At 41.2% G+C, this 24134-nt stretch overlaps 3 protein-coding genes across 4 annotated transcripts; 1 reads left to right on the top strand and 2 right to left on the bottom strand.

Moving 5' to 3' along the window:
- Positions 1-618: 618 nt before the first annotated feature.
- On the bottom strand, positions 619-6416 carry nbl1 (NBL1, DAN family BMP antagonist). 2 transcript variants are annotated; one of them, XM_053868051.1, is made up of 4 exons: positions 6038-6416; positions 4733-4913; positions 2476-2587; positions 619-1496 (listed from the first exon to the last, which is right to left on the bottom strand). In XM_053868051.1, exons 1-4 carry the CDS (start codon positions 6063-6065, stop codon positions 1215-1217), a joined length of 603 nt encoding a protein of 200 aa, XP_053724026.1. In that variant the 5' UTR covers positions 6066-6416; the 3' UTR covers positions 619-1214. The 2 variants fall into 2 exon arrangements, with proteins under 2 accessions (XP_053724026.1, XP_053724027.1); XM_053868052.1 differs by having other exon boundaries at positions 6079-6413.
- Positions 6417-8715: 2299 nt separating this feature from the next.
- Positions 8716-13717, bottom strand: LOC128760573 (MICOS complex subunit MIC10-like). The gene is made up of 4 exons (XM_053868064.1): positions 13643-13717; positions 9100-9147; positions 8920-9029; positions 8716-8843 (listed from the first exon to the last, which is right to left on the bottom strand). The coding sequence occupies exons 1-4, from the start codon at positions 13701-13703 to the stop codon at positions 8835-8837; spliced, it is 228 nt and encodes a 75-aa protein (XP_053724039.1). The 5' UTR covers positions 13704-13717; the 3' UTR covers positions 8716-8834.
- A 614-nt stretch (positions 13718-14331) lies between these two features.
- Positions 14332-23052, top strand: capzb (capping actin protein of muscle Z-line subunit beta). Its single transcript, XM_053868045.1, has 9 exons — positions 14332-14549; positions 17839-17928; positions 19547-19668; positions 19758-19871; positions 19945-20086; positions 20273-20389; positions 20459-20524; positions 20731-20807; positions 22005-23052. The coding sequence occupies exons 1-9, from the start codon at positions 14547-14549 to the stop codon at positions 22090-22092; spliced, it is 819 nt and encodes a 272-aa protein (XP_053724020.1). The 5' UTR covers positions 14332-14546; the 3' UTR covers positions 22093-23052.
- Positions 23053-24134: the final 1082 nt, after the last annotated feature.

Below are 24134 nucleotides of genomic sequence, written 5' to 3'. Positions count from 1 at the left end.
CACTGAAGGTGCATGAGACTAGGATTGTGCACAGGCCCAAGGTAAAATACAGAGCTCCTGGAGACGCTAGAGTCAAATAACACAAAGATTGTGTTAGTGTTCAGACGGGTGGCAAAAGTTGTTGGTCGGAACCCGTGTACTGACTTCACTTCTCTTCCACTAAACTGTCTATATAGTAGCAGCAGATGTTGCTTTAGAATTTTTTTTAATATTAAGAAGTGGATAATTTGAAGGATTAATGGTAATATTGGTAATATTGTGTGTTACTCCCACTACATTATTTCACATAATATTAGTTTATTGTAGATGCACTTGTCCTTTGTTGTAAAATGTCATTATATTATAGGAAAAACTCCCCTGTTCTTCTACACTGAAAATAATGATAACTGTGTGTTTCATTTCTAAAATTCAATTTAAGGATATATGAAAACAAAAAGAAACTTTGAAAAAATCCTGAAACAGGATTTGGCTCAGTGAAGAGGAAAAAACAAACTGTGCTCTGGGACTCTCCGGTGATGAGGAGACTACACTTTCAGAACTACTGAATTGCTGTAATGTAGGTTTCTAGTCGAAAATGATTTGTGTTTACACTCATGAAAACAGACCAGTTATCACAACAATAGCATTTATTGGCTTTAAAAGCAGAGTGAAACTGCAGCTACAGTCAAGAACACAGGTCTCCTCCGATGACGATGATATCGGCATCCATGCGACGATCGGCCACTCCGCCATCCTCATGTTTCTAAAGACTCGTGATAACAAACATGCTTGATTCCGTCTGTCTCACTATTGTATCCGCTGTGATGTAAGCAGCAGTATCTGAGCAGCATTGTGCCATCGGTTCATCATTGATAGTCTGGTGAATAATAAACAGAAAGTGGAACAGGTAAAAATTGTTTCTATGTGCTTTTCTTTCTTCCACTTTCACAATAAAAGTAACCTTGTTCCCTTGATGTTCTTATGATGCATCAGAGCCAACGTAACACAACCATCAATGGAGTGATGATACTAAATGACTGATTAATTAAGAATAATTATTCCATATATTGTGTTGCTACAGTCGCTGGAAGTTGTTTCATTGCCCAAGACACACAATCTATTTTTATTCTAAGTAGAGGCAAAAGAAAATGTGCGAAGCAGGTTTGATTTTCATTATAGTGGCTTGGTGAGGGCGTGTGCTATGGTATTGAGATCAATCGAGAAGTTTCAAGCATCTATCCTCCGTTAGATGAGTGCGGGAGCGGGTGGTGGTCTTTGTGCGTGTGGCCGTGTTTAGTGTGTGTGTCGGAGTGGGGCAGGGGGTCAGACAGGGTGGCCATGGTGAGAGCATCAGGCAGAGATGGCGCGTCCACGCTGTTGTCTGCAGGGTAGATCTGCATCATCGCCCCCTCCTGGACGCCTTCCTTACTGCAGGACTGACAGCTGCAGTGGAAGATTCTCTCCACCAGCTTGTCCACGTGAGGAGACTCCTCATTACCAGGGCAGTCCAGGGTCACCTGGAGAAACACATGCATCAGTCAAACTCACCCAGGTGTGAATCGGCAAAACAAAACTATGGTCAGCACTCAGATTAACATTCAATAAGCCTTTGTGTCCTGTCTGGTCAGGAATATAAATGAATTTTCCGAGACAGAGTCGAGACCAAGGCCAATGAGGGGGGCGAGACCAAGACCGGGACAGAGACCGAGACCCACCTGAATACATTATACAGAAGCACAAGTCTATCAGTCACATTGACACACATTTATTTCTTACTACAAAATAAGAACAGAAACACTGTCATTGGAGCATACTGGTACTTTGTTCTGTATTCAGTTTGGTTTTGACCGTGGTCCCGCCCCATCCTCGTTGGTTTCAGCCCCTCAAAGACTTGGTCTTGGTCCCTGTATGCGCTGGTCTCAGCTCGGTCTCACACTTTAAATCCTTCTTGATTTCTGCAAATCTTTATAGTCAAAATGTTTCGACAGAAATTTGTTAAACTCTCTACAAGATTTTGAGCCCATGGGATCCTTCATCTGAGGTGACTTTGCAGGCGTTCGATTTCCAAAAATCCTGCAACAAGCACAGTGAGACTGCAAACACGCTGTCCATGGCGTCTCGCTCGGAGAGAAATCAGTCCCATCCGTTCTCACCAGCAGATACAATCATCTCCAGTGAAACATGAGGTGACCTCACCTGTGCTCCCACCCACCCCGTCTATATGGCAGCCCTCCAAACTACTAACAGCCCACCACAAAGCCTTTGTTGTCGCCAGGCTGGATTCCTTCTGTCGGGGAGGGACAATGCAGGAGGATCAGATCTGGGCTTAAGAGTCTGAGAGAGTCTTAGAAATTATGACGCACATCCATTTGCAATCGCCCAGTCGGATCCATTTAGTGGAGCACGTCTTTCAGCAGAGAACACGGCGCGTCTCTGCGTTGCAAACCTGTGTCGGTGAATGTTTTGCTATAAGAGCTCACGTGCAGAAACTCTTACCACTTCCCACTGTGTCTGGGCAGGCATGCAGGAGTCACAGTGCACCAGAGACTCTGTGGACTGTGGGAACGTGTTGGGGACGCTGTAGCTGAAGCACTGGCCCAGACAAGCTCTGCAGGGGAGACCAAGCACACACGAGGTGAGACTCACCAGAGCTGTCCAGGAAAGTACCTTCGGAGAGTGGCAAGACCATGGAAACAGTTAAAGCACACATCTTTTCACATGGAGTCAAATCCCCTGGTGTTCACTCAAACATTCTCAGCAGCTCAACCTTGTATTTACAAGGTTCACGCTACACAACACCAGATTGACTCATCATTATTAGAAAGTAAACAAGTGATTACTTTATTATAAAACATATATATATATATATATATATATATATATATATATATATATATATATATATATATATATATATATATATATATATATATATATATATATATATATATATATATATATATATATGCTGCTTTTATTCATTTTTACTTCCAGGTATTTCTTTGCTATAATTTAGTAAATACTGAATGTCAGCAGATGAGTGAGCAACAGATGAAGTTTATCCGACATGACACTGACTGTTATATGTAGAAGAAACGAATGTCTATTGTTATAATTTGTAAAGCACATATGGAATTCCAGTGACAAATGAGTGAGAAATATAAAGTCAAAGGTCAACAGCATAGCAACGATATTAACCGTCATGGCAATATGAACAGAATTACCATAGCTGAGCACAACGTGAGCCGCAGGAGGAAATTTAGTAGAGTAAATATATATTTACTGTGATTAATCACTAGGCCATATCTTTACCGGGACTGTTTAGCTGTAGGTGGCCTTTTAATCTGAGTGTTTCATACTGTGAAAAAGCTGCTGTATAAATACAGCTTTAATAATAATAATAAAACCATGGTCGACAAGGTTTAACAAGAGTCTGTCCATGAGCTCACAGTTGAGTATGAATTTGGGTGTCATTTCCCAACTCTAGAAGAGGAAGCTAGGCAGAACTTCTGGGTCAGAAAGACACAAACAAGGAGAAAAGTATACAGAGGAGTCTCTTGTTCGGAGTCACAAATGAACCTTTTTCTCTCGTGAAGTAACTCTTGACTTGAAATATTCCTGGATTGAAGGTTCAAATTTTTAGCCTAAATAAAATTGTGTCATTAATTTTAGCAGCAGCAGCAGCAGCAGCTGATTGTTCACGTTTAGTTGTTGAAAAAGGACGGACTGCATCAACAGCTGCAGCTTCTCACTGGAGCAGAAGTTTTACTCACTTTTGGAGAGGAATTTTAAGTGATCAGAAGAAGCTGTTGCCATGATGAGGTGATTGAATTGGATAACAACTTTTATTCCCAGTTGTTGTTTGATCACTTGGCATGGTTTGCAGATTGAGAGCTGGATATCTGACTTGGAGAAGTCTGTAATGCTGGAAACGGCTACGCAGAGGAAAACCGCCAAAGAGCACAGCGATATAGTGAAGATGTGGGCAATATGAGGGTCGGCCCCAAGGCTTTGTGATTAAATGTCAAGCTGAACACACAGATGTATCAACAGTTGATCACATTCATATTCTGTTGTGACATAAACTAAAAGAAACTGTCACTCAATACAATTACAACAAATAGTTTCTGTCATATTTTAAACTGATTTTCAGTAAATCTTCTCAAAATGTGCACAAATCATTAAACAGCATTTAGTAGTATCGTATGATCATTAATAACAATGTTTTTATTCGGGATTTATTTTTAATATTTTATAGTTGTAATTTTTTTTTCTTGTTTAACTTCTTGAAGACATTTTAAAGAGCTTGCCATTTTACTTCTTATTTCTTATGTCTTTAATTTGACATTTTTAAATGACATTATTATGCTTTATTAATACGTTAATAACATTGCGGCTTCTGTCTGATTTAAATAAATCAAATGCACATAAAGCTGTAAGTTCGTCCCAAGCATCTGTTTTATGACAGTACATTCTGTCATAAATCTTCAGTTGTCTACAGGTCAGTTCCCACACAAGCCTGATGCATAACACGACATCTGGAAGTGAGGATTCTCGGGTCCTTCAGGATAGTATTCTGGGGCCTGCCTTGGCTGTACATGACAGGAGGCCATCATCCAAAGAAGAATCAACTTAAACACACTTAGATGATGTCATTTCCAGCTCTATCAGATAAAACAACTTCTGTTTAAAGTTTCGTCAATAAAAACATTCTGGTCTTTGTCTGACCCAGACGGGGGTCATTCTCTCTGACCTGTTTTGAATAGAGCGTGGCTGACATCCCGTGTGCCCGACTATCTGCGTGATGTTCTTGGCTTCACACCAGGCACTTTTGTCAGGGAACAGTGCCAGTCGGTTGATGTGTGCAGGCGGGGCCGCTGAACTCAGTGCAAACAGTGCCCAACAAATCACAGTCCTCTGCCACATGACTGCACCTAAAGGACCAGAAAACCACAGCATGTTAGCGGCCCCATTCACAGCATTTCACAGGCAAAGACCAGTCGCCAACTCGGTTTACGGCAAGTTCAAATGTGCATTTCTTTGCAGTTGGTGACTGACAACTTCCTGTGGAATCTCAGCATGACCTCCACTTCCCATCTGCCCCAAAATTCAGGATCTCGTCCAATTTGTCATGTTTGGTCCCAGTGACTGATTGAAACCGACAATCTTTGTAACCACCAGCTGCAGAGAAAACAATAAACTGCTCTTGTCTTCTCGCCATAAATGAGATTCTCTGTCTGACTGTGCTTAACGAACGCTCAAACACAATGCTGTCTGGTTTATCCCATGAGTTTCTCATTTTATTTTGGAGTTAGCACAGTCTTTGACATACAGAGTCGTTCTATCAAATGACGTGGCGGATGAACACGTTACGTCACTGAGTCGTGAAAATAAAAACAGGCCTTGGAGACGATAACAGTCAGGGTACAAATACCCAAAACTTGTTCACAACATAACAGCTGAGCGATCAGAGCAACAACTTTTGTCACCCTCTAATGCGAACCAATTTTTTCTTTCTTCTTTCAATTCTTTACAGGCTGCTCATATGTTTTTCACAGAAACTAATAGCGTATTGTCTGCCATGAGGGGACTTGTTCACCACAACTACAATGAATCACTCAATAACATGGTTTTGTATTTAACAAATTATATATATATTTTTAAACTTATTTTAGGGAAGGTTTATTTTGCCTACACTTCAACAAGAAACTCTGACAGGAAAATTCCAGATTCCAGAGTGAGCAACGAACAATGAACAAACAGCAAAAAAAAAAAAAAAAAAATCCTGTATTTGATTTTAAACGCAGTTATTAAAGCGACTCGAAAAACATTCCTCTGCCCCTGTGGGTCTGCAGCATTATTGTTGCAGTCTATCGAACGCTTGTACTGAAGTATGAAGGACGTTTAAAGGATTATTTTAAAGCCTTTTGTGAGTAATAACGCCAATGCAATATTATTTAAATGACTCCGTTTTTGGATCAAACTTGCAAATAACAACTGTAATCTGACAAACCTTCGCACACTAGAACACACACAGTCAGAGAGAAAATGTGGAAACCTCGGTTCAAGACGACGAGCAGCTCCATCACGCGCACTCACCGCCACGGAGCGTCCCGGCGCAGCAGCTCTGGCGTCCGGCTGAGCTCGCAGAAACCCCCCCGCTCTCCAGCACCAGGAGACCGGACCGCAACACGCCGAAAGTGAAAGAAAACTACCCTCACTAACAAGACGAAAACGATTAAAGATCCGACTTTTAGGCTCGTCCTCGAGCAGTTACATCATCGTAAAGCAGAAGCTGAGGAGATGGAGCAGCGTGAGAGCGGCGCTATCTCATCTCGGACTCCATCTGCGACCCTCCCCTTTCTTCCCCACCACTTCTGCCCTCCGTGGAAGTGGTCTGAAAACACTTTTCCAAGATGTTGAGTGTTGTTGTGTGTGGAGCAGGGGTGAGGCAGGCTGGGCCCTCAGACAGGGGTCCTGCTGAGCTGGGAGAGGGCAGGGAGGAGGACTTCTGGTCTTCCTCCAAGTCTGAAGGCACGGACCTCTAAACTAGATTAGAGGAACACGTTTACCATCATGAGTCCTCCGTCACGAGTGATAGGAATGATGTTTGACTGATCTGAAAGTCTGAGGTCACTCAAGTGGTTCGTGTTAACTGTGGTGGGAAAGGTTCATATCTTCATATGAAAGAGAGACATTCATTGCTAAAAACGGGTTCATGGCAAAAGGAATGCACGCTTGTTTCACTGCAACATCGTCTTGGCTCCATTATTAAAGGTCGCGGAGTTGCAAAACCATCAAAGTCTTCCAGCTAAAACCCACTCTGCTTGAGGAATCCAAGAGAGATTAGAGATCTCTGAGTCAGAAATATGGTGCGGAGGAGACACAAAGGTTATTGATCACCTAATGGAGGCTCGAAGAGAACATCTAGTCCAGCTCTCACCAGGCGAGATTCCAGCCACATGTCTAAGGAACATCACTTTGGCTGCATACCGTAATGATTGTAATCTTTGAGTCATGAGTCAGACTCCACGAGAATAAGTGAGTCATAACTACAACCAGGTAAAATAGAGATGTCTGCTCAGCCGGTGAGCACAGATTAGATTAGGATCTGAGTCATTTGCACGGCACCAGGTGCCTATGCTCCTTGTGGTGGTGGTTGATCTCCAAACAGGTGTAAAGTCTTCACCGAACTCCATTTGTAAGCTTCATCTCTGGCCCTTCACCCTTGAGCAGCACCATCTCTTAGGTCCTTCACATGGGGTCAAGTGGTTTTGTGGTTGTTCTAATGTACCAACACCTCCAACAGCCCAACATGGGCATGGACTTGTCGCAGTGACTGGCGCATCCTTGATCTTGAACGGCATGAATACCTATTGATATTAAAATCACTTGCTTCTGGTACATTATACATATCGTGAGCATCATTTTGTCAAACCTTGTAGAGCAACAGTAAAGGTTGTCCTTGATGTTGTGTGTGATTTTCCGTCACACTCGATCTTTGATGCCTCTCCTCCTGAAGTTTTGTGTCAGAAAACTCATAGGAAAAGATAATGATCATCATGGATACTGTAAAAAAAATTAAAAGCAAAACTGGATGGATGGATGGATATATAGGAATCCAGAGTCCATGCTGCCCAGCCATCACAGCTCATGTCGGATGTAAGAGAATAAAAATATAAGTGAAATTGGGAAACCATTGAATCACAGTTGGGAAGGGAGTGGTGAGGACTTGTGTAGGAATAGAAGGACCTTCAGTAAAAACAGAGACATCAAACAAACAACTTAATACTAAAATAATTGCCTGAATTCAACAGAAGGCAGGTGAGAAGCTGGTGATGTTATGTCTTCTTTATGATGAGGGTTTGAGCCCACTTGGCCTCTCAGTTGTGCTCTGCATAGTTCCCATTCCAGCATGTCAGCCTCCCTACCTGCTCACAGGTGTCCACTCTGGCTCAGGGCCACAAGTCTCCTTCACACTTGAATGCAAACAAATATTTCAATAACCAGGAGTGGAGTGATGCGGCTTAATTCCTGACATGGCTGATTAAGGGTTGATGCTTGGCCCTTTGAATACACAGCACACACTGTGATCCGACGCTGAAGGATAGAGAGAGCAGCTGGAGAGGAACGTATGGCGTATTTGGAATTGTACGGCCTGCCTGGTTCAGGTGGATAAAGTTCACGACTCACCTGTTAGTAATAAGTCTGGGCTCCGGCGTAGAAAAGCTATTCCTCTGCATTCCACACATTCTGCTTCACCAGGGGGCTGGATACACTTGTACTTGCACTCGCACACAGAAACCTTCCCACCGCTGTCCCAGTACCTTCAGATAGCCACACAATTCATCTTCGCGAAACAAAACGCAGCCACTGACAAGTTTGGTTCCGCAAATTGCCATGGCTTTCTAACGGCCAAGACACGGCAGTGCGGCAGCCAACACAAGCAACGGAACAAACGGTGTGTCTTTATTGAAATCAACGTGACTTTTGAAAAAATGTTGTTTAAAAGACAAAGAAACTGCACCATGTCTCTCAGCGCCAACATTTGTAATCACATATTTCCTACTGTCGCGGAGCGTTTCATCTTCCTATTTCCAAAAAGGACTGCAGATGCCGAGTCTGGCCTTCATTCTGAAGCAGCGGGAGCTCCAGTCTCCCTCCTCATTAACACACAGAATTACCTCCCACCTCAAACCACATTTCATTCCTCTCATGCAGACAGAAAAAAAGAAGGTCAGCAAGTGTTCATTTTATTAACAGTACAAGCACTGAATTATATCTGGGCAATGGGAGGAGCAACAAGGCCAAGACAGGAATCAAAAACACACAAAGACATCGACGAATCCTCAGCTTTACTGCTCCTGCAAGGAAGGAAAACAAAAACAATAAGCAACGCATGTTTATGTGCAACGACCTGTAGCCTCAAACTATACCCACCTTAACCACGTGTCCATGAATGAGGTGTAGTGAGCGGAAGTCCTGCTGGCAGTTGCTGTATCCCATCCCCAGTCCCATGCCGGACCCAAACGTGACGGGCCACGTCCGTCCTGGTGGAGAACACCCACAGGTGAACAATGTCTTTAAACTGTGAGATGTCAAGGTTTGAATGGGACTTACGTTTAAAGAAAAGGGCTGAGAAGACAATGCCGACACCAAGGCCCGTCACTGCCGAGACAAACCAAAGTTAGAGTGTTGTTACATTGTTGGAGAATATAACATGTAACGTTTTGAAAATCTTTATATGACCTTTATATTTCTTCTGGATTTCTTACAAAAAAATAAAATAAAAAAATCGTCGACTAGTCTGCACATGACGTGTACAAAGTGACAAGCACAGTGACACGTTAGATTGGAGTTTTGTCACATCCAAGTCATGTCCTAAGTCGCCACACGAATCAGTCAGCAACTCATTTAATAGTCATTTAAAATCGACCGTAGCACTGTCCTTGGAAAACTTGGTAATTTCCCTCTGCTGGGCTTGCAGGCCAGTTTTGAACAAAGATAGAGCTCAAAATATGTTTTGGTCACACAGACCTCATTGTGTCAAACCCAGTGCCCAGGGGCTGGATCCATCCCAGCAGCTCACTTGATGCTGCCGACAGGCCACAAATAACTGGTTCAAAATTAAATTCATTACTGATTTCAAAAGATTCTTTTAAAAAATAGACCCTATCCAATACATGCTGATGTTGTGGCCCTGAAGGAGTACGGCTCTCAAATTTAGTGGTTCAACAGGGGACTTTCAAGCGGATATGATTACTCAACGTTTACACTTCAGAAAATCCCAACATTGAGGCAGATAGAAGGCCATATGATGAAAGATGGGAGACCCAATTCATGCGAGTGTGTTCTGTCTTGTAAGTGCCATTGGCAGTACAATTTCATGTACTTTGAAAGTTACCACCACTGAGATGTGCCACGCGAAAACAAACATCCAAAATACAGACCATGCAAGAAATACACATTTTGTTTGGCGGACCGTGTCTAACATGTTGGCCCCATGTGTGATAAGAGTTGGATGTTCTTGTCCCCGTAAAACTGGCCCACGTGTAAAGATGCAAAGAACAACGTTTTTTTCATGTCTCTTGATTTGTCTGAGCAATCATTGTGACATACTCGGAGATCTTGATTCAATCACTTGTCATAAGTTGTTTGTAGTTCCCGTGATTTTGTGGAAGTAAACCAGGCGCAAATTAGGTGCAAGAATCTGTTCAGTAACACACAATTTACGAGGGAACTTTCTTCTCAGACCAGTGAGGGAACCTGAGGCGAAGCATGTTTGCGTTGTCAAGTTCACCTTGAGGCAGGCCTCCACACACCCAGCAGCCCTTCAGCCAGCACAGAAAACATATAAAACAGACCTTTAGGCCCCTCTGACTCTTAATTAGTTGCAGCGTGACCTAGAATTCGGCCCCATGTTATTTTTCAATCCCACAACTTTCCAATATCGAGCAAGAGCAAAGAAAGGCCAGAAAAATCTCATTATCAGTGAAGATCAATCAGAAAATGCTGCCCTCTTTATCCAATTCAACATAATATTTATATAAGATTATTATCCGTCTGTTTCAGCTTTCTTTGCTCTTCAGCCAGAGCATTTTTGAAAACCTTGAATTTCCCACCGAGAGGAATACAGTAAAAGCGCTGGAAGAAATATGTGGGTAGATAAACATCTACTTTTGGCTCATGACTCTTGTCTGGGTTATAACAAAAACATTTGTGCCTGGAGGAGAAAATATCAAACCAGCAGGACAGAAAATCCTCATTAGGCTCAAACATCATGTGCTCTTTTTCACATAAATACAATAGTGTGTAGCAAAAATTCAATTGGATAGGACTTACCAACAAGTAGGAGTATTTTGGTAAGACAACAGTCATGACCTTATGTGGCACTCTAGAGAACAAGTTTAAACATATTTATACTTTTTTTTTCAAAGACAGAACATCATTAAAAGAAACACAATGTGATACCCAAAGCACAAATCATTCAGCAAAAAAAAATAAGTCAATAAAAATGATAAGAAGTGAAACTCCTAAACCTTCAGTCCAACAAGTTTGTGTAAACAGTCCATGTAAGTGAACTTTACTCACAATGTATCCAATCTACTGAGATTGTTGGTTTGGGTTTTATTCATTTGGACGTAATCGCCTCTTAGTTGGCAGCTAGTAACATTGTTAATAGATGCTTAAGGTTTGCTGGTACATTAGCAAATAGAATGTGGTAAAAACAAAACTCAAAATGATTTGCATCTGATTCAACGCCCTGCCAATATACGAAACATCTATTTTATTCAAAAGCAAATTGCTGTTTCACAGAAGCACAGATAGCCATTAACAACAAATTTACAAAGAGGAAAAATTTTCCAGCAGCTCAGCAGCTTTTGTAGATTGACTGATCTCTCTGTAGTGTCAGAATTAAACTGAAGTATAAAATTCACATTTTACAGTCACACCAATGTGCAGATGAAATTCAGGTTCTATTACATCAGTGGGAGGGGTTCTGATTCAATATTTTCACAACAAAAAAAGAAATCTAATATTACAAAGATTACTTTATTGGAGGCCGTGCCAGATAACCCCCAAATAAACTGTTGAAACATTGTTTTCACTTGTACTCTCTCAAGCCTACAAGGGAGTATGGTTCAGGAACAAGTAAACAATGGAAAAAATAAATCAGAAAAATACAGCCACATTGGAAATAATTTGCCATTTAATACATACGCTACTATGGACCCAGACTATTGATCTGTGATAGTGTTTCAACTACACTGTAATGACACTAAGTCTGAATTCCAGACATTTATCTCAAGGAAGACAGTGACTCAGCCCTTCTTGGTAATCTGACTGGTAGCAAAGAATGTTTTGCACAACAACAAAATGCCATGTTATAAATATTTGTAATTTGGAGAAAACATTGAAAAATACAGTTGACGCTTTAGTCTAAAAAGAGGAGCGGCAGATTCCACAAAGTGACGTCAGATGAAGTAAATAGAAATTCCCCCGCAGATGAATTTATCTAAAGTGTTTGTCATGCAGCTTAAGATCCCATAAACAAGCATTTATCTTAGCAACCATTAGACTTGTTTCTCTGCGACCAACAGTCAACACAACTTACCGACAGTAAGGAATTAAAAACAGAGAACAATGAGGGCAAACATTTTTTTTCGACTCAAAATGCAAGCACTCATGACAAGTCATCCATATTGAGAGTGACTGACCTCGTCTTGACAACAAATGCATTTTTAAATGGATATTTTAGGCATTTATTCCTTTAAAGTCTGCACAGTGAGCAAATGATATTGATCAACATGTGCCGTTGACAACCATCCAGTTATTATCACAACCAATTTACTTAACATTGGCCTTGTTAGAGAGGCTACTTTCAACACTGCTTTTATGGCTGATACTATGAAAGAGATCGAGAAGTTCCCTTCCTACAATAAATGTTGAAGACTCATCATCTAATCCAAGCCATAAAAAGTTAAGACCAAAGCTAAAAAGGCATCAGGAGAGCATGTGTCGGAGTAGTTGTGCAGTGAGAGAGACACCTAAGAACATCTGGACGCTCACCACCGCAATGATGCAGATGTTTATCCCATCAGCAAGAGACAGGCTTTATTGTTCCCCGCGCTCTCTGCCGAACTCTGAGTCATGCCTTTTAAGATCATTACCTTAAGTAGAAACACACATGTTCTCACCGAACAGGTGGAATTGCAGCCTTTGTTGGGTACACTATTCTGTTCTAGGTTCTTCAGTGCCAACCAAAAACGGCAACCGTTTTCCAAAGCTGATATTTAGACAAGTGGGCCAGCTGAAAGTATATATGAAACTTAGTGTCTGTTGCTATAATAACAATTATTATTATTGGGGTTTTTTTTTTTTCATTTTGCGAAAGAACAAACTTGAAATGAATTAAAGCAATTTATCATGTTTTAATTCCCCCACATAGCCTGGGTGTAAAGCCATTGAATCCAATCCAAGCTTGCACAGAGGCAGAAAATCCAAATCATTCAAAATATTGGGGGATAGTTCATTGTATAATCAGTGACTCGTGTCCAACATATCTTTTGTTGTTGTGTGCAGACAGCTGATCTGCAGGGTGAATAGTGTCTAGTGTCTATGCAAAACAAACTCACAGCTCAGTCTCACAGCTATTTTGCATTATTAGTTATTATGTTCTGAGTCAAGCAATCGTGAATACATGACTCATTGAAATGCTAAAAAAGCAAAAATATTAACATTGAAATTGTATAAATCTCTACAGGAACATATGCAAATTACATACAAAATGGAATGACCGCATTCACATTGCAGGTTTTGCACAACAATTGTGTCCAAAGTTTCCATACACTATGTTCTACTATGGGAAGTGTCTGTAACTATGAGAACCATTCATTTGATGTTGTCATATACCTAAACTGAATTAAATTAACGAATTTGGTGACATTGGAATTCAATGTAATAACAGAAAACCTCTTGTTTAGTCCATAAACTTCCCAATATTCTCTAACATTCAGAGCCCTTGTACAGTAAGTTAACCTGCAATGACCTTAAGGTACAGGACTCTGCCAGAGACTTCAGCTCAGCCCATTGACTCCGCGTAAAGAGGCAACATAAAACATAGATGGGCGTTATATTGAGAATATTACAAAACGATAATTACATGTTTTCACGGCGGTGTCAGCCAAGCAACGGTCCCATTTCCGTCCATGTACGTCCGCCATGTTTTCCGTGAAATAACGCGAGATGTCATGTGACCGCGTGGTTTCATAATACAACTACTTTTTCTGTACGTCTGTGAATGGTATACCGGACTTTTCGCAAACAACAACAACAACAACAACAACAACAAATAAATAAATAAATATTAGTAGTAGTAGTATTATAATAATAAATTTAATAAACACCAGACCCATCCAAAGACAGTTGTTTAGACAGACACTACCCTTTTAAAACAAAAAAAAAGAGTGCGTGACGTTTACCAACCAGAAGTTTTGTCAACAAAACTTACAACAAAAATGACTCAAATTGACAGAGTGAAATGAAAGTCCCCGGAAGTGATACTATTTTTTAATTTAACCAACAGCATAAGATCATTATCTATATCACTAAGAAATTGTAATATCTACAGATGAAACAACTGAAATAAGCACAATGAATTGCAGTACAATGAAAAGTTTCGAGCATCGAGCAAGTATTCGTGAACGGTTTTGCTTGTCACTCGTTAGCAGACGGTGCGTTCTTCGCTCCGTCACCGCTCCACTCCTCCCTGTCCATACTTGGCAATGGCTCTCTCGCTCCTTCTCGATTGGCTGCGGCAGCAGAAGCCTGCGGTGACCCGGACATGCAAGCGGGGCCTGCGCGACTGCAGCCTCCTTCCTGTAGCCCGATTGAGGAAGTGAATTCCGCTGACAGGGCTGGGTTCACTGAGGGAGAGGCGAACAAAACATCTTCCGCGGGGGACTGCTAAAACAGCTACAGACAGAAGGAGGGTATAACCCGTGAAGTCGAAAGCGCAGTGTCATCGGTGATATCGACCTCCCTGTGCCCGCAGACACACCGCAGACATGGTAAGCTGCTCGGGGAGTTTTGGTGCGGCTCCTGCGAGCTAGCGGCTGCTATGCTAAGCTAACGTTAGCTGAAGGTGTTGTGTGGTAACTCGAGATGAGCACTGAACGGGTCTTCGCTCTAAGTTACCAGTGCATTTATTTTTAGACTTAATGGCAGCGTCCTATAACCAGACACGTCGCGCTGCACACGACTACGGACTACTGTAGTGCCCCGTAGCAACTTAGCATCGTAGCTAGTTAGATTAGCCTGCAGCTACAGTACAGGATGTTTTGGATTTGACACAACTTCGTGTGCGATGTTTGGAGATGTATCCCGATATATCACACTGCCACGCTCTGGCTAAAATAGTCAAGAACCTAGCTGAGTGCTTCTATAAAAAGCGTCCCCGCTCCTCCTGTTGCAAACCATGACAGGCTGTCAACCACTGGAGATTCCCACTCCTTCTCTGTTTGACCCCGGTTCGGCGAGTTAGATAGCATAACCAAATGAACACCCTATAATAAATATGATTCTGTTATACTCGTGGGCAATTGAAATCGATCAGCAATTTTGACACAAGTCACTTTTTGCTATGAATTCAAACGTAACAAAAAGTTCAATCTAAGTATGTATTGAAGTGGATAATAGGGCTCCACCAACTATTCAACATAGTCCACTGTACTCGACTAAGAGAAGTCTCTGCGACCATCAGGACGACAAACCTTTTGAACCATATTTTAAGCATTTAAAATGTTACGTTTCAAAACTATCTGTAACGTACAAGTGTTCACTATTTACAGTATTACAATCGAATCATGTGTTCATCAACACATACATCATATGCTGACAAGTCGACTGACAATGTGGCTGTATTTTAACACATAACTAGTTTTATGACAGTTTCCCTTTTTTTTTTTCAATTTTCTAATGACTATTCACAACACTATAAGCACTCGAGTATATGTGTTTGTCAGCTTGTACGCCAACAAGTTCATTAATCATTAAGATGGTTTGTGACTAGTCAACTATAAAAATACAGAGTGGTTAGTTGTGCTCCTCTGTCTTGTTGGCTCAGCCTGCTTGTCTATCCAGACCCCGGGGCCTGATGTTCTGAGCTGGTGTTTACTCAAGGGCAGGAACCCTGGTAAACATGGCGGATGCTGCATGATTCATCAAGAAGGTTAAGAATTTTGTAAATGAGGAAGCCACGTGATGTGCCTTTTCGCAGTCCAATATCCAGGATATGGGTGAATCAAACATTTATAAACGGGTCAGTAACATTTTTACAGAGTGACTCGAAACCTGCTGCTAAATGTTTGCCTCTATTTAGCAGGCAAAGACATTGTGTGAAGTATTTGTACTCATAAGTAATGCATGCCGAAAACCTTTTAAAATGGTATAATAATGATATATCCTGTTGCAAGCATTTTAGAGTAATATGATTATAAATAAAATGTTGTCTCAAATTGTGTGATGTTACTATTACTTCAGCTTATTACTGTCTCACAAGTAAAACTACACAGTTATAATGCTATATAAAATAATATGGACTGAAGAAAGCAGTGGGTTTTTTGTAAGACACCAATGATGCTGTCAGAGTTAATATAATATCAGAGAAGCACATGCTGTAGATTTAGTTGAGCCTAGTTTAAGCCTTTATGCCTGTGTTTAATTCACCCCAGTACCTGGCAAATGAATTTCATCTGTTCTTTCATCTCAAAACCTCTCCATGTTTCCATATTTTGAAAAACATGGATATATGTAGAAAACAGTTCCTCATTTGTTTGGCTTAGTTGGCATATGCTAATGAAAGGAAGCGATTTTAACAGCAGACTAGAGTAACTGGTCGATGTAGTTGACTGGTGGTTTTGGTTTACCCCAGTTGAATCCAGAATTTATATCAGCAAAGAACATCAGCACTGTGACTTTCCAGGTATTTGTGACTACTTCCGCCTCACTCATTTCTTTTAGACTGGCATTACAGTTGAACACTAGCCAAACAAATAGCTATCTTACACACCACTGCGGGTGAAATGTCAGCGAGTCTGTTTCTTGAACACTGTGCTGCAGGTCTGCTTACACTCATACCTACATCTGCCTACACATTCCTTGGTGTTACAAGTTGTGACTAGCTTGTGACGCTCTTCTTAAGGGTAACCCACTGTTTATTGCATATCATAAGGGAAATGCATTGGGTACAAACCTGATCTTGTTACCGCCGTGTTTCCTCAATTTGGGTTTGTTTACAGCTGCAAAACACAAGGCAGAAAGTTTAATTTGACCATTCCTGGTGTTTTAACTTTGATTCTACCTTCTAATGTTGATCCAACATTCATTGGAATGCTGTTCTGCAACCTTTCAAGTTCTGCACTGTTGCTTTAGAAATGGTGATTTGTGAAAAAAAAAATCTTGACGACCTCATCACGCATGTGCTGGCTAAACAAATAAAACCGGCTCCCACAAGCAATTCAACCATAACTATAAAAGGAATTTCTGCTCATAGTGCTGCGGGGGTTCTGGACAGCTTGGGTTTTTGGACTTGTCACGTCTGTGTCTTTGGACCTTGTAATGCAGTGAAAAAGATTACATTGTCACTACAAATTTGTTGTAATTGTATTAATAAATAAACTGCTCACTTCTAACTTCTGACTTGAATGTCAAGTATAATATCCACTTCAAGAATCATACTTTTCAGAAAACATGGTTGTGTCAGCTGCTGCTGTTTGGTCTTGAAGATCAATTCATTTCAGCATATTTGACCCAGGCAAATTGAAAAGTGACACGTTTCACAGATCCTCTTGCATATCTTTGGACATCTGACATACACGTGTCCTCACTGACATAAGGAAAGTTGTTTTGTAGCCGCACGCTATGCTTATCAACACTCGGTACATGCATGTGTTCCAAAATTCATAATCTCCACCAACACCAATGATCTCTTCCACATTTTCTGGTCACGTGGCCTTCAGCCAATTGAGGTCAAATTTTAGATTGTGATCTGGCAGTTTATGCAACCACAGGTGTGAAAACCTCTGCATGTGTTCTGGTGAAACCGACTGTAACTGGACACTGTCAGATGTGTCTTGTTATAGATTGAAGTGGGAGAGGATCTATATGTGCTGTCAATTCTGACTGTGGATGCAATTCCAAACCATTTATTTTTCTGTGTTGGCACCAATCTGTGATTCAAAAATCCCTGTACATGATTAACATTTGTCAAAACTTGGACAACTTTGTTAGGCAGAAGCTTCTCCAAGAATTCTGTGTATTTATTATGATTATAATTTTATTAATCTTGTTTTTCTTCAGAGTGAACAGCAACTGGACTGTGCCCTCGACCTGATGAGGCGCCTGCCTCCGCAGCAGATCGAGAAGAACCTCAGTGACCTCATTGATCTGGTGAGTTACCTTAAGGATCTTGTCAGATTTTGTATACAGCACAAACAGTCAGTTCCATGTACACATACACGTGGGCATGTTGTACGCTAAAGGTGTCGCATTTTGTGGTATTTGGGTTGTTCTTTTGGGTCTTGTGTCACAAAACATTTATGAACCTCAATACCCACTTTGGTCAGAGATTGTGTATTTTAAGGTGCTAAATGACTCACAATTGTGTTTGTGGTTTCTAGTAACGCACTCTGAGGCCTGCTGTGGTGTTTCTTCCCACTGACTTTGATCATGCAGGAGGCACATGTTTTATGGCCCATTTTATGAGATATACAGTATATACAGCCACAGGATCACCATGAACCAAAACATTACTGCTCATGCACAACTCTTATGTTGCATTTGCACCACAGCTTCCCCTCTGGGCTAATCAACTCTGTGGGTACAAGTTAAACACTGTTCCACTTTTGAATTATTTTATAACGGTTCATCGTATCACTAGTCTTAAAACCATCAACCAACCATCAACCATCGTGTCATGCACCATTATATAACAAGTGTTTAAATCCATTCCAGTTAATCACTTTATTCAAATTATAAAGTTGCAACATCTTGCTGGAGCTTAAATGTTAGATTATGTTTTCTGATAGTGAAGTGTTTTGTCTTTTTAAGGGCTCAACTTTTGAGACTCAGTGCTGTTCAGCAGCACCCACTGACCTCGGCTTATTAAGCTTTATCGTGCCCAAATCAAATCACACTACCCGTGTTGGCGTGTTTTTCTGACTATAATAGCTGAGTTTCCATTGGTGGCCTGCCAGACCCCCACCTGTTCACCTTCCTTTTCTCTCACCTCTGACCCCTCTCCTCCTGGGCATCAGGGCTGTGCACACCAGACCTACTGTGTCTGGTTGTTAGTGAATATTATCACGTCTGTCAATCAGCTGCGTTGGCAGGCGCTAGTTTTGCCCCATCGTCTCTTGTCAAACTATCCAAAAATTCCAAGCGATTCCAAAAATCGCTTTCCTCTTATGAGTTTGCCTCCACATGTCTCCTGCCAGGTGTGCCGTGACCTGTGTGGGTTCTGGTTTAAGCATAACAGGCCCACTATTGTTTTTATGCTCTGATGACTAAGTTCATGTCAGTCTGTGAGAAGTAATTTGTACCCCCTTAAACCCAGATATTTGGTTTCCTATTGATATTCTGTACATGCTTCACTCATTGGCTGCTGGGTAATAACAGACGCTGCAATTCGAATAAAGGGAAATATGATATCTTTGTTTATTAACACTCTCTTTGGCCCTAGAATGTTCATCAATTACTTTTTATTTAAAAAGTGTTGCCATGACATTTCATTCTTGGCCCTGTTTAGTCTGTGTGACTTAACATAGGTGTCAATGATTCGCTATTGCAATATCGCTGTTTATTTTTTCATTTAAACAGAAAAAAAGCCTTTTCGGTTCAAAACATCTATGGCCTTATTGAGTCTGCTGTGATGATCACAATGGTGTTATTAACACTGTTGTTCTTGAGTTAGACATTACACTTAAAAAGTCAACATAAATCTTGTAAATACTGTTTGAAATCTTCATTTATCAGCTGAAGGTGACCGCTTCTGTCCGTTTGTCTCCAGGTGCCGAGTCTGTGTGAGGACCTCCTGTCCTCGGTGGACCAGCCCCTGAAAATCGCCAGAGACAAGGTGGTGGGAAAAGACTATCTGCTGTGTGATTACAACCGAGATGGTGACTCCTACAGGTAGAATTTATCACTGCACTAAAACTGTAGTCAATCATTTCAGCTTCCATTAAATTGTGACCGAACATGAATCGTCTTGGTCTCTTCAGGTCCCCGTGGAGTAACAAGTATGATCCTCCCATTGAAGATGGCGCCATGCCTTCAGTCGGCCTGAGGAAACTGGAGGTTGAAGCCAATAACGCCTTTGACCAGTACAGAGACCTGTCAGTGTCACCAACTCAACCCTACACAGTGACAAGACGGGCCGTTTATTAATGACATTTGTTGTTGAATCAGGTACTTTGAGGGTGGAGTGTCTTCTGTTTACCTCTGGGACTTAGATCATGGCTTCGCTGGAGTTATTCTTATTAAGAAGGCTGGGGATGGTTCCAAGAAGATTAAGGGTTGCTGGGACTCCATCCATGTGGTGGAGGTGCAGGTGAGAAGTTCTGATAAGTCTGTTCTTTATCACTCCATATTTTCCTATGGTAATGAGAACAACATGTATTAAGATATTGGACATTTCTGTTGCTAGGTAGCTTCTGAGCACCATCTCTTGGTTTTTAATGCCCTGTTGTGATGCTCGCACGGCGTGTCTCATGATTAAATTGATCTGTACCAACAGGAGAAAACCAGTGGACGCAGCGCACACTACAAACTCACCTCCACTGTCATGTTGTGGCTCCAGACAACCAAGTCTGGGTCTGGTACTATGAACCTGGGTGGCAGCCTGACAAGACAGGTGCTGTGTTCAAGTCACTCACTGGATCCCTCCCGCACATGTTCATGTTCTTTTTGTTTTCATTCGCAGATGGAGAAAGACGAGAATGTTGGAGAGTCCTCGCCCCACATTGCCAACATTGGCCGCCTTGTGGAAGTTAGTATGGATAAATTACTGCACCACTGTTGTCTTTTACACAGCTATAATGAAACAAAACACATCATCTGAGATATTCTGTCTAACTTGAGATCATATATTGTTTTGTTTTTCTCTGAATTCCACTTTTACTCTACGGCTGTTTCTTGTTTATAGCTCCTGTAACAAAGAGTAAAAATGCTGATCAAATATGCCTCTCTTTGCAGGACATGGAGAACAAAATTCGCTCCACACTTAATGAAATCTACTTTGGGAAGACCAAGGATATAGTCAACGGTCTAAGGTATGAGATGCTCATTTCTTTCTCTCCCAGTTATACAGGTCGCTTAATATCTTAATTTTGTTCCAACACAGCTGATCCTTTCTGTTTTTGAGCTGTAAATCAGTGTAGACATTTTTTTCTTTTCACCCTTTACTTTGTATTTGTACATGTACTTTTTTGCCATTCTTCTAATTTCCATTCCACCTTGGCCATCTCTCCTTCACACTGTAGATCTATTGAGTCTTTGCCTGATAACCAAAAGTACCGGCAGCTCCAGAAGGAGCTGTCGCAGGTCCTCACTCAGCGTCAGATCTTCATTGACTAGGGTCAGAGGTACAGCGTAGCTCAGCTCGTGTGTGTTTTCAAAGGAAAGAAACAAATGCACATTTGTGACTAACTTTATGTTAATGAGCATGGATTCTGGATTTGAACAGCTGAAGTTATTACTAACTTATAGCATGTATACTGCATTAGTATTAATGCCCTGCCAACTATCATGCAAGTGTGTGTGTGGACTACTTTATCCTGTTTTACTTTGATCGTTAAATGAAGACTTATGAGTGAAACACTCAGCTGTTAATACTTTAAATGTCTTAATGCAAAAAAAAAACAACCTTACATCTCAGTTGAGTTTCCGCATTTTGAACATGATCTATTTCTGAGTGTAACACTCCGACTGTGACTGTTTCCCTCGCTGTCTTACAACAGCAGTATGAGTGAGCTATAAAAACGGAATCTCTTGGTATGTCTGAGACATTATAGTTGTCTGTGTGAAATTATTCAAGTAGACATAAGATGTAAATATGAAACAAGTTAGATCTGTGTACGCGTCACATGGATTAATTTGACACAATTAACTATGGTAAAATAAAGGTTTGGGTTTTGTCATGCTTTGACCTCTCGTCACAAAGGTCAAGATCCATCACTGCAACCTTGTGTTCTCATCCTTGTGGCCCACTGGCTTCCATCCCCACAGATGAGCTACAAATTAGTTTAAGGGTTGATGGATTTGCCCGTTTTCTTACTTAAGATAATATGTTTGTGAGTTGCACGTGTGTGATTGAATGTCTCATGTTTGCTGTGAGGACAGCTCTGTAATGAAAAGTACTTCACACTGAATCGTTTTCTTCTTTCATGTTGACCTCCTGCCTGTCATGTGGAGTTTCACTCCTGTCTGATGCTGTTTTTAATGCCTCTCTCTCTCTCCCTCTCCCTCAGGAATGTTCAAACTCTGGCCGATAAGTCGAAGCAGGAGGCTCTGAAGAACGACCTGTTTCAGGCAATCAAACGCAAACATAATAATTAGAGATGCTACTGTTTCGTTTTTTCACTCACTCTTTCCGCCATCTTTTTGTTTCGTTACGTCTTTTCCTGTATGCCTCCCCCTCAGTGCTGCACTCTTGTTTACAAAAACAAACACGAGAAAATGCTCAGCTTTTCATTTCTCTGTTGTCCTGCCCGACCCCTTCCCTGCTCTTGGTTGATGTTTTATGTGCATCTCATCCACAACGAAGCCATTCAGTCGCTCATGTTTTCTTCTCTGTTGACAGTTCCTCTTCTGTAATTTAACGATAGTATTACGACGGTTAACGATAATCCAACAGTGTGAGAGTCATTGTAGTAATAACCCCTGATGTTCTCTCAGCTGATGTGTCCCATCAGGTTTTTTTTTTTTTTTTTAAGCCCCGTTCATCTGTTATCCACACTGACGCGGACACAGACTATAGGTGGCGTAGACTGGGGCTGCCATTACTATATGTACGTCAAATTAACTTCTTGCACCTATTTTTGTGTAAAACACCCCTCTAATTATATTTGTATAAAACTATGTGTCGGTGTAGGTTCTATTCTTCTGGGCGCTGCAGGCACACACAGCAGCTTTTGGTTGGATTTTTACTTGCCATTTTTTGCTGCATGCATGTTGAGTGTGTGTGTGTATGTGTGTGTGTGTGGGAGCATGGCTCTGCAGTCTGTGGAAATGTAGTCGTATCAGACATGTGGGTCTTCTCTGGGTACACCCAAATCATCAGCCCAAAACCCCACCCCACTCCCATTCATTGTGTATAACATGACAATTTGTTTTCCTCTGTTAAACTCTGTTTCTTCTTCACCTTTGTCTTCGTTGGGGGTCACAGTTTGTCTTCATGTCCATGGAAATGCTCATTTCCATTTTGGAGGGGAATCTTTGTAATTTGTTTTTATTTTGTAAAGCTTATAATTCATATTGTATTAGAGCCTCCAGCAACAATAAAAACATTGAAAAGCTCTCTATCTTTTCATTCCATTTTTTTTCTCACAGATTAAATCTTGTGACAAATATGAAGAATCTTGTTCTCAGAGATTTACCTTGCGTCTTTTGAATGTAAAATCAGAAGAAAGTTGAATAATTCGCTCGACACATTAAGTTCGATGCCAAAGAAAGTGCCTCGTTTAAATTACGTAACGCTTTTCCCCTCCCCAAGGATTCGGATTGTCAGTAACTCAAGGCCAGAACGTCTATGTGTGAGGTAATTGTTTGTCCACAAGGTGTCAGTGTTGTACTTCAAATCGTCAGTCGCGCACGATAAAGCCATAATTTGATTTTATAGATTGAATTACTTAAGTTTCTATTGTTAGAGATTACCCGTTACCCTATGTCATCAGGTCTCGTTGTTTGGTACGCTCTTATTTGATTACGCTGAACCCTGAATTATTGCACTCATGTAGATTTCGTCACAAATGTTTCTCTGGCAGGAAGAGCTTCTTGAAAATGGGGTTCATTTTCTGCTGCATCAAGAATTCGTGTTTCCCCCACGTTGTTGGAGCTCTGTCTTTTTTTGCTCTCATATTTCAATGTGAAATATTTGGGCTTCCAGTGATCATTTCTCCTTGTTACATTACCTGTGCTGTGTGCAGTTTTTGTAATTATTATTATTTTACGTACTGATAAAAGAGGGATTGGTTCCATTATGCTCCTCAACATGTCAATGAGTGGAAGAACTTTTGAAAACAATAATTGAGGGATCACTGTGCATCTATTCTGCCTGCAATTTAAATATTTAAAACAAAAATCTGTGCATTTAGGCCCATTTAGTGACACTGCTCACAGAGGTGCATGGTGAGTTCACCCAGTGGAGGGGATAATGCTGCTGTTGTTTGCCCTCATCTCGGGTTTTTGACTCACTAACCAGTCAATGATTGACTTTGAAACAAGCGGAGGTGTGTATGCTTTCTTGGAGGAGGAGGTCAGATGGAGTCTTGAGCTCCGTTTGCGGATCCTCTAAGGAAATCTCTCTGCCTGTTTACCGGGTTTGTCTTGACCTTTGCCCTGTGGGAACCCTGGAAATCCACCATGAAATAGTTTCCCAC

Source organism: Synchiropus splendidus, chromosome 6 (genome assembly GCF_027744825.2).
Source record: "Synchiropus splendidus isolate RoL2022-P1 chromosome 6, RoL_Sspl_1.0, whole genome shotgun sequence".
NCBI classification, from domain to species: Eukaryota; Metazoa; Chordata; class Actinopteri; order Syngnathiformes; family Callionymidae; genus Synchiropus; species Synchiropus splendidus.
The sequence above is the reverse complement of the archived record's forward strand: the minus strand, read 5'-3'. Positions and strand labels throughout refer to the sequence as shown.

Bases quoted from the DNA above. Each gene is read 5' to 3' on its own strand.
- nbl1 (XM_053868051.1), bottom strand. From the start codon at position 6,065: ATGGAGCTGCTCGTCGTCTTGAACCGAG. The intron at 2,588-4,732 runs GTCAGAGAGAAT...TCTCCCCTGCAG, and splicing joins CCACGCTCTATTCAAAACAG to AGCTTGTCTGGGCCAGTGCT. The intron at 1,497-2,475 runs GTAAGAGTTTCT...GTGTTTCTCCAG, and splicing joins CCCAGACACAGTGGGAAGTG to GTGACCCTGGACTGCCCTGG.
- LOC128760573 (XM_053868064.1), bottom strand. From the start codon at position 13,703: ATGGCGGACGTACATGGACGGAAATGGGACCGTTGCTTGGCTGACACC. The intron at 9,148-13,642 runs GTAATTATCGTT...TTGTCTCGGCAG, and splicing joins TGACACCGCCGTGAAAACAT to TGACGGGCCTTGGTGTCGGC. The intron at 9,030-9,099 runs GTAAGTCCCATT...GTTCTCCACCAG, and splicing joins CTCAGCCCTTTTCTTTAAAC to GACGGACGTGGCCCGTCACG.
- capzb (XM_053868045.1), top strand. The intron at 19,669-19,757 runs GTAGAATTTATC...TGGTCTCTTCAG, and splicing joins CGAGATGGTGACTCCTACAG to GTCCCCGTGGAGTAACAAGT. The intron at 20,390-20,458 runs GTGCTGTGTTCA...TTTCATTCGCAG, and splicing joins GTGGCAGCCTGACAAGACAG to ATGGAGAAAGACGAGAATGT.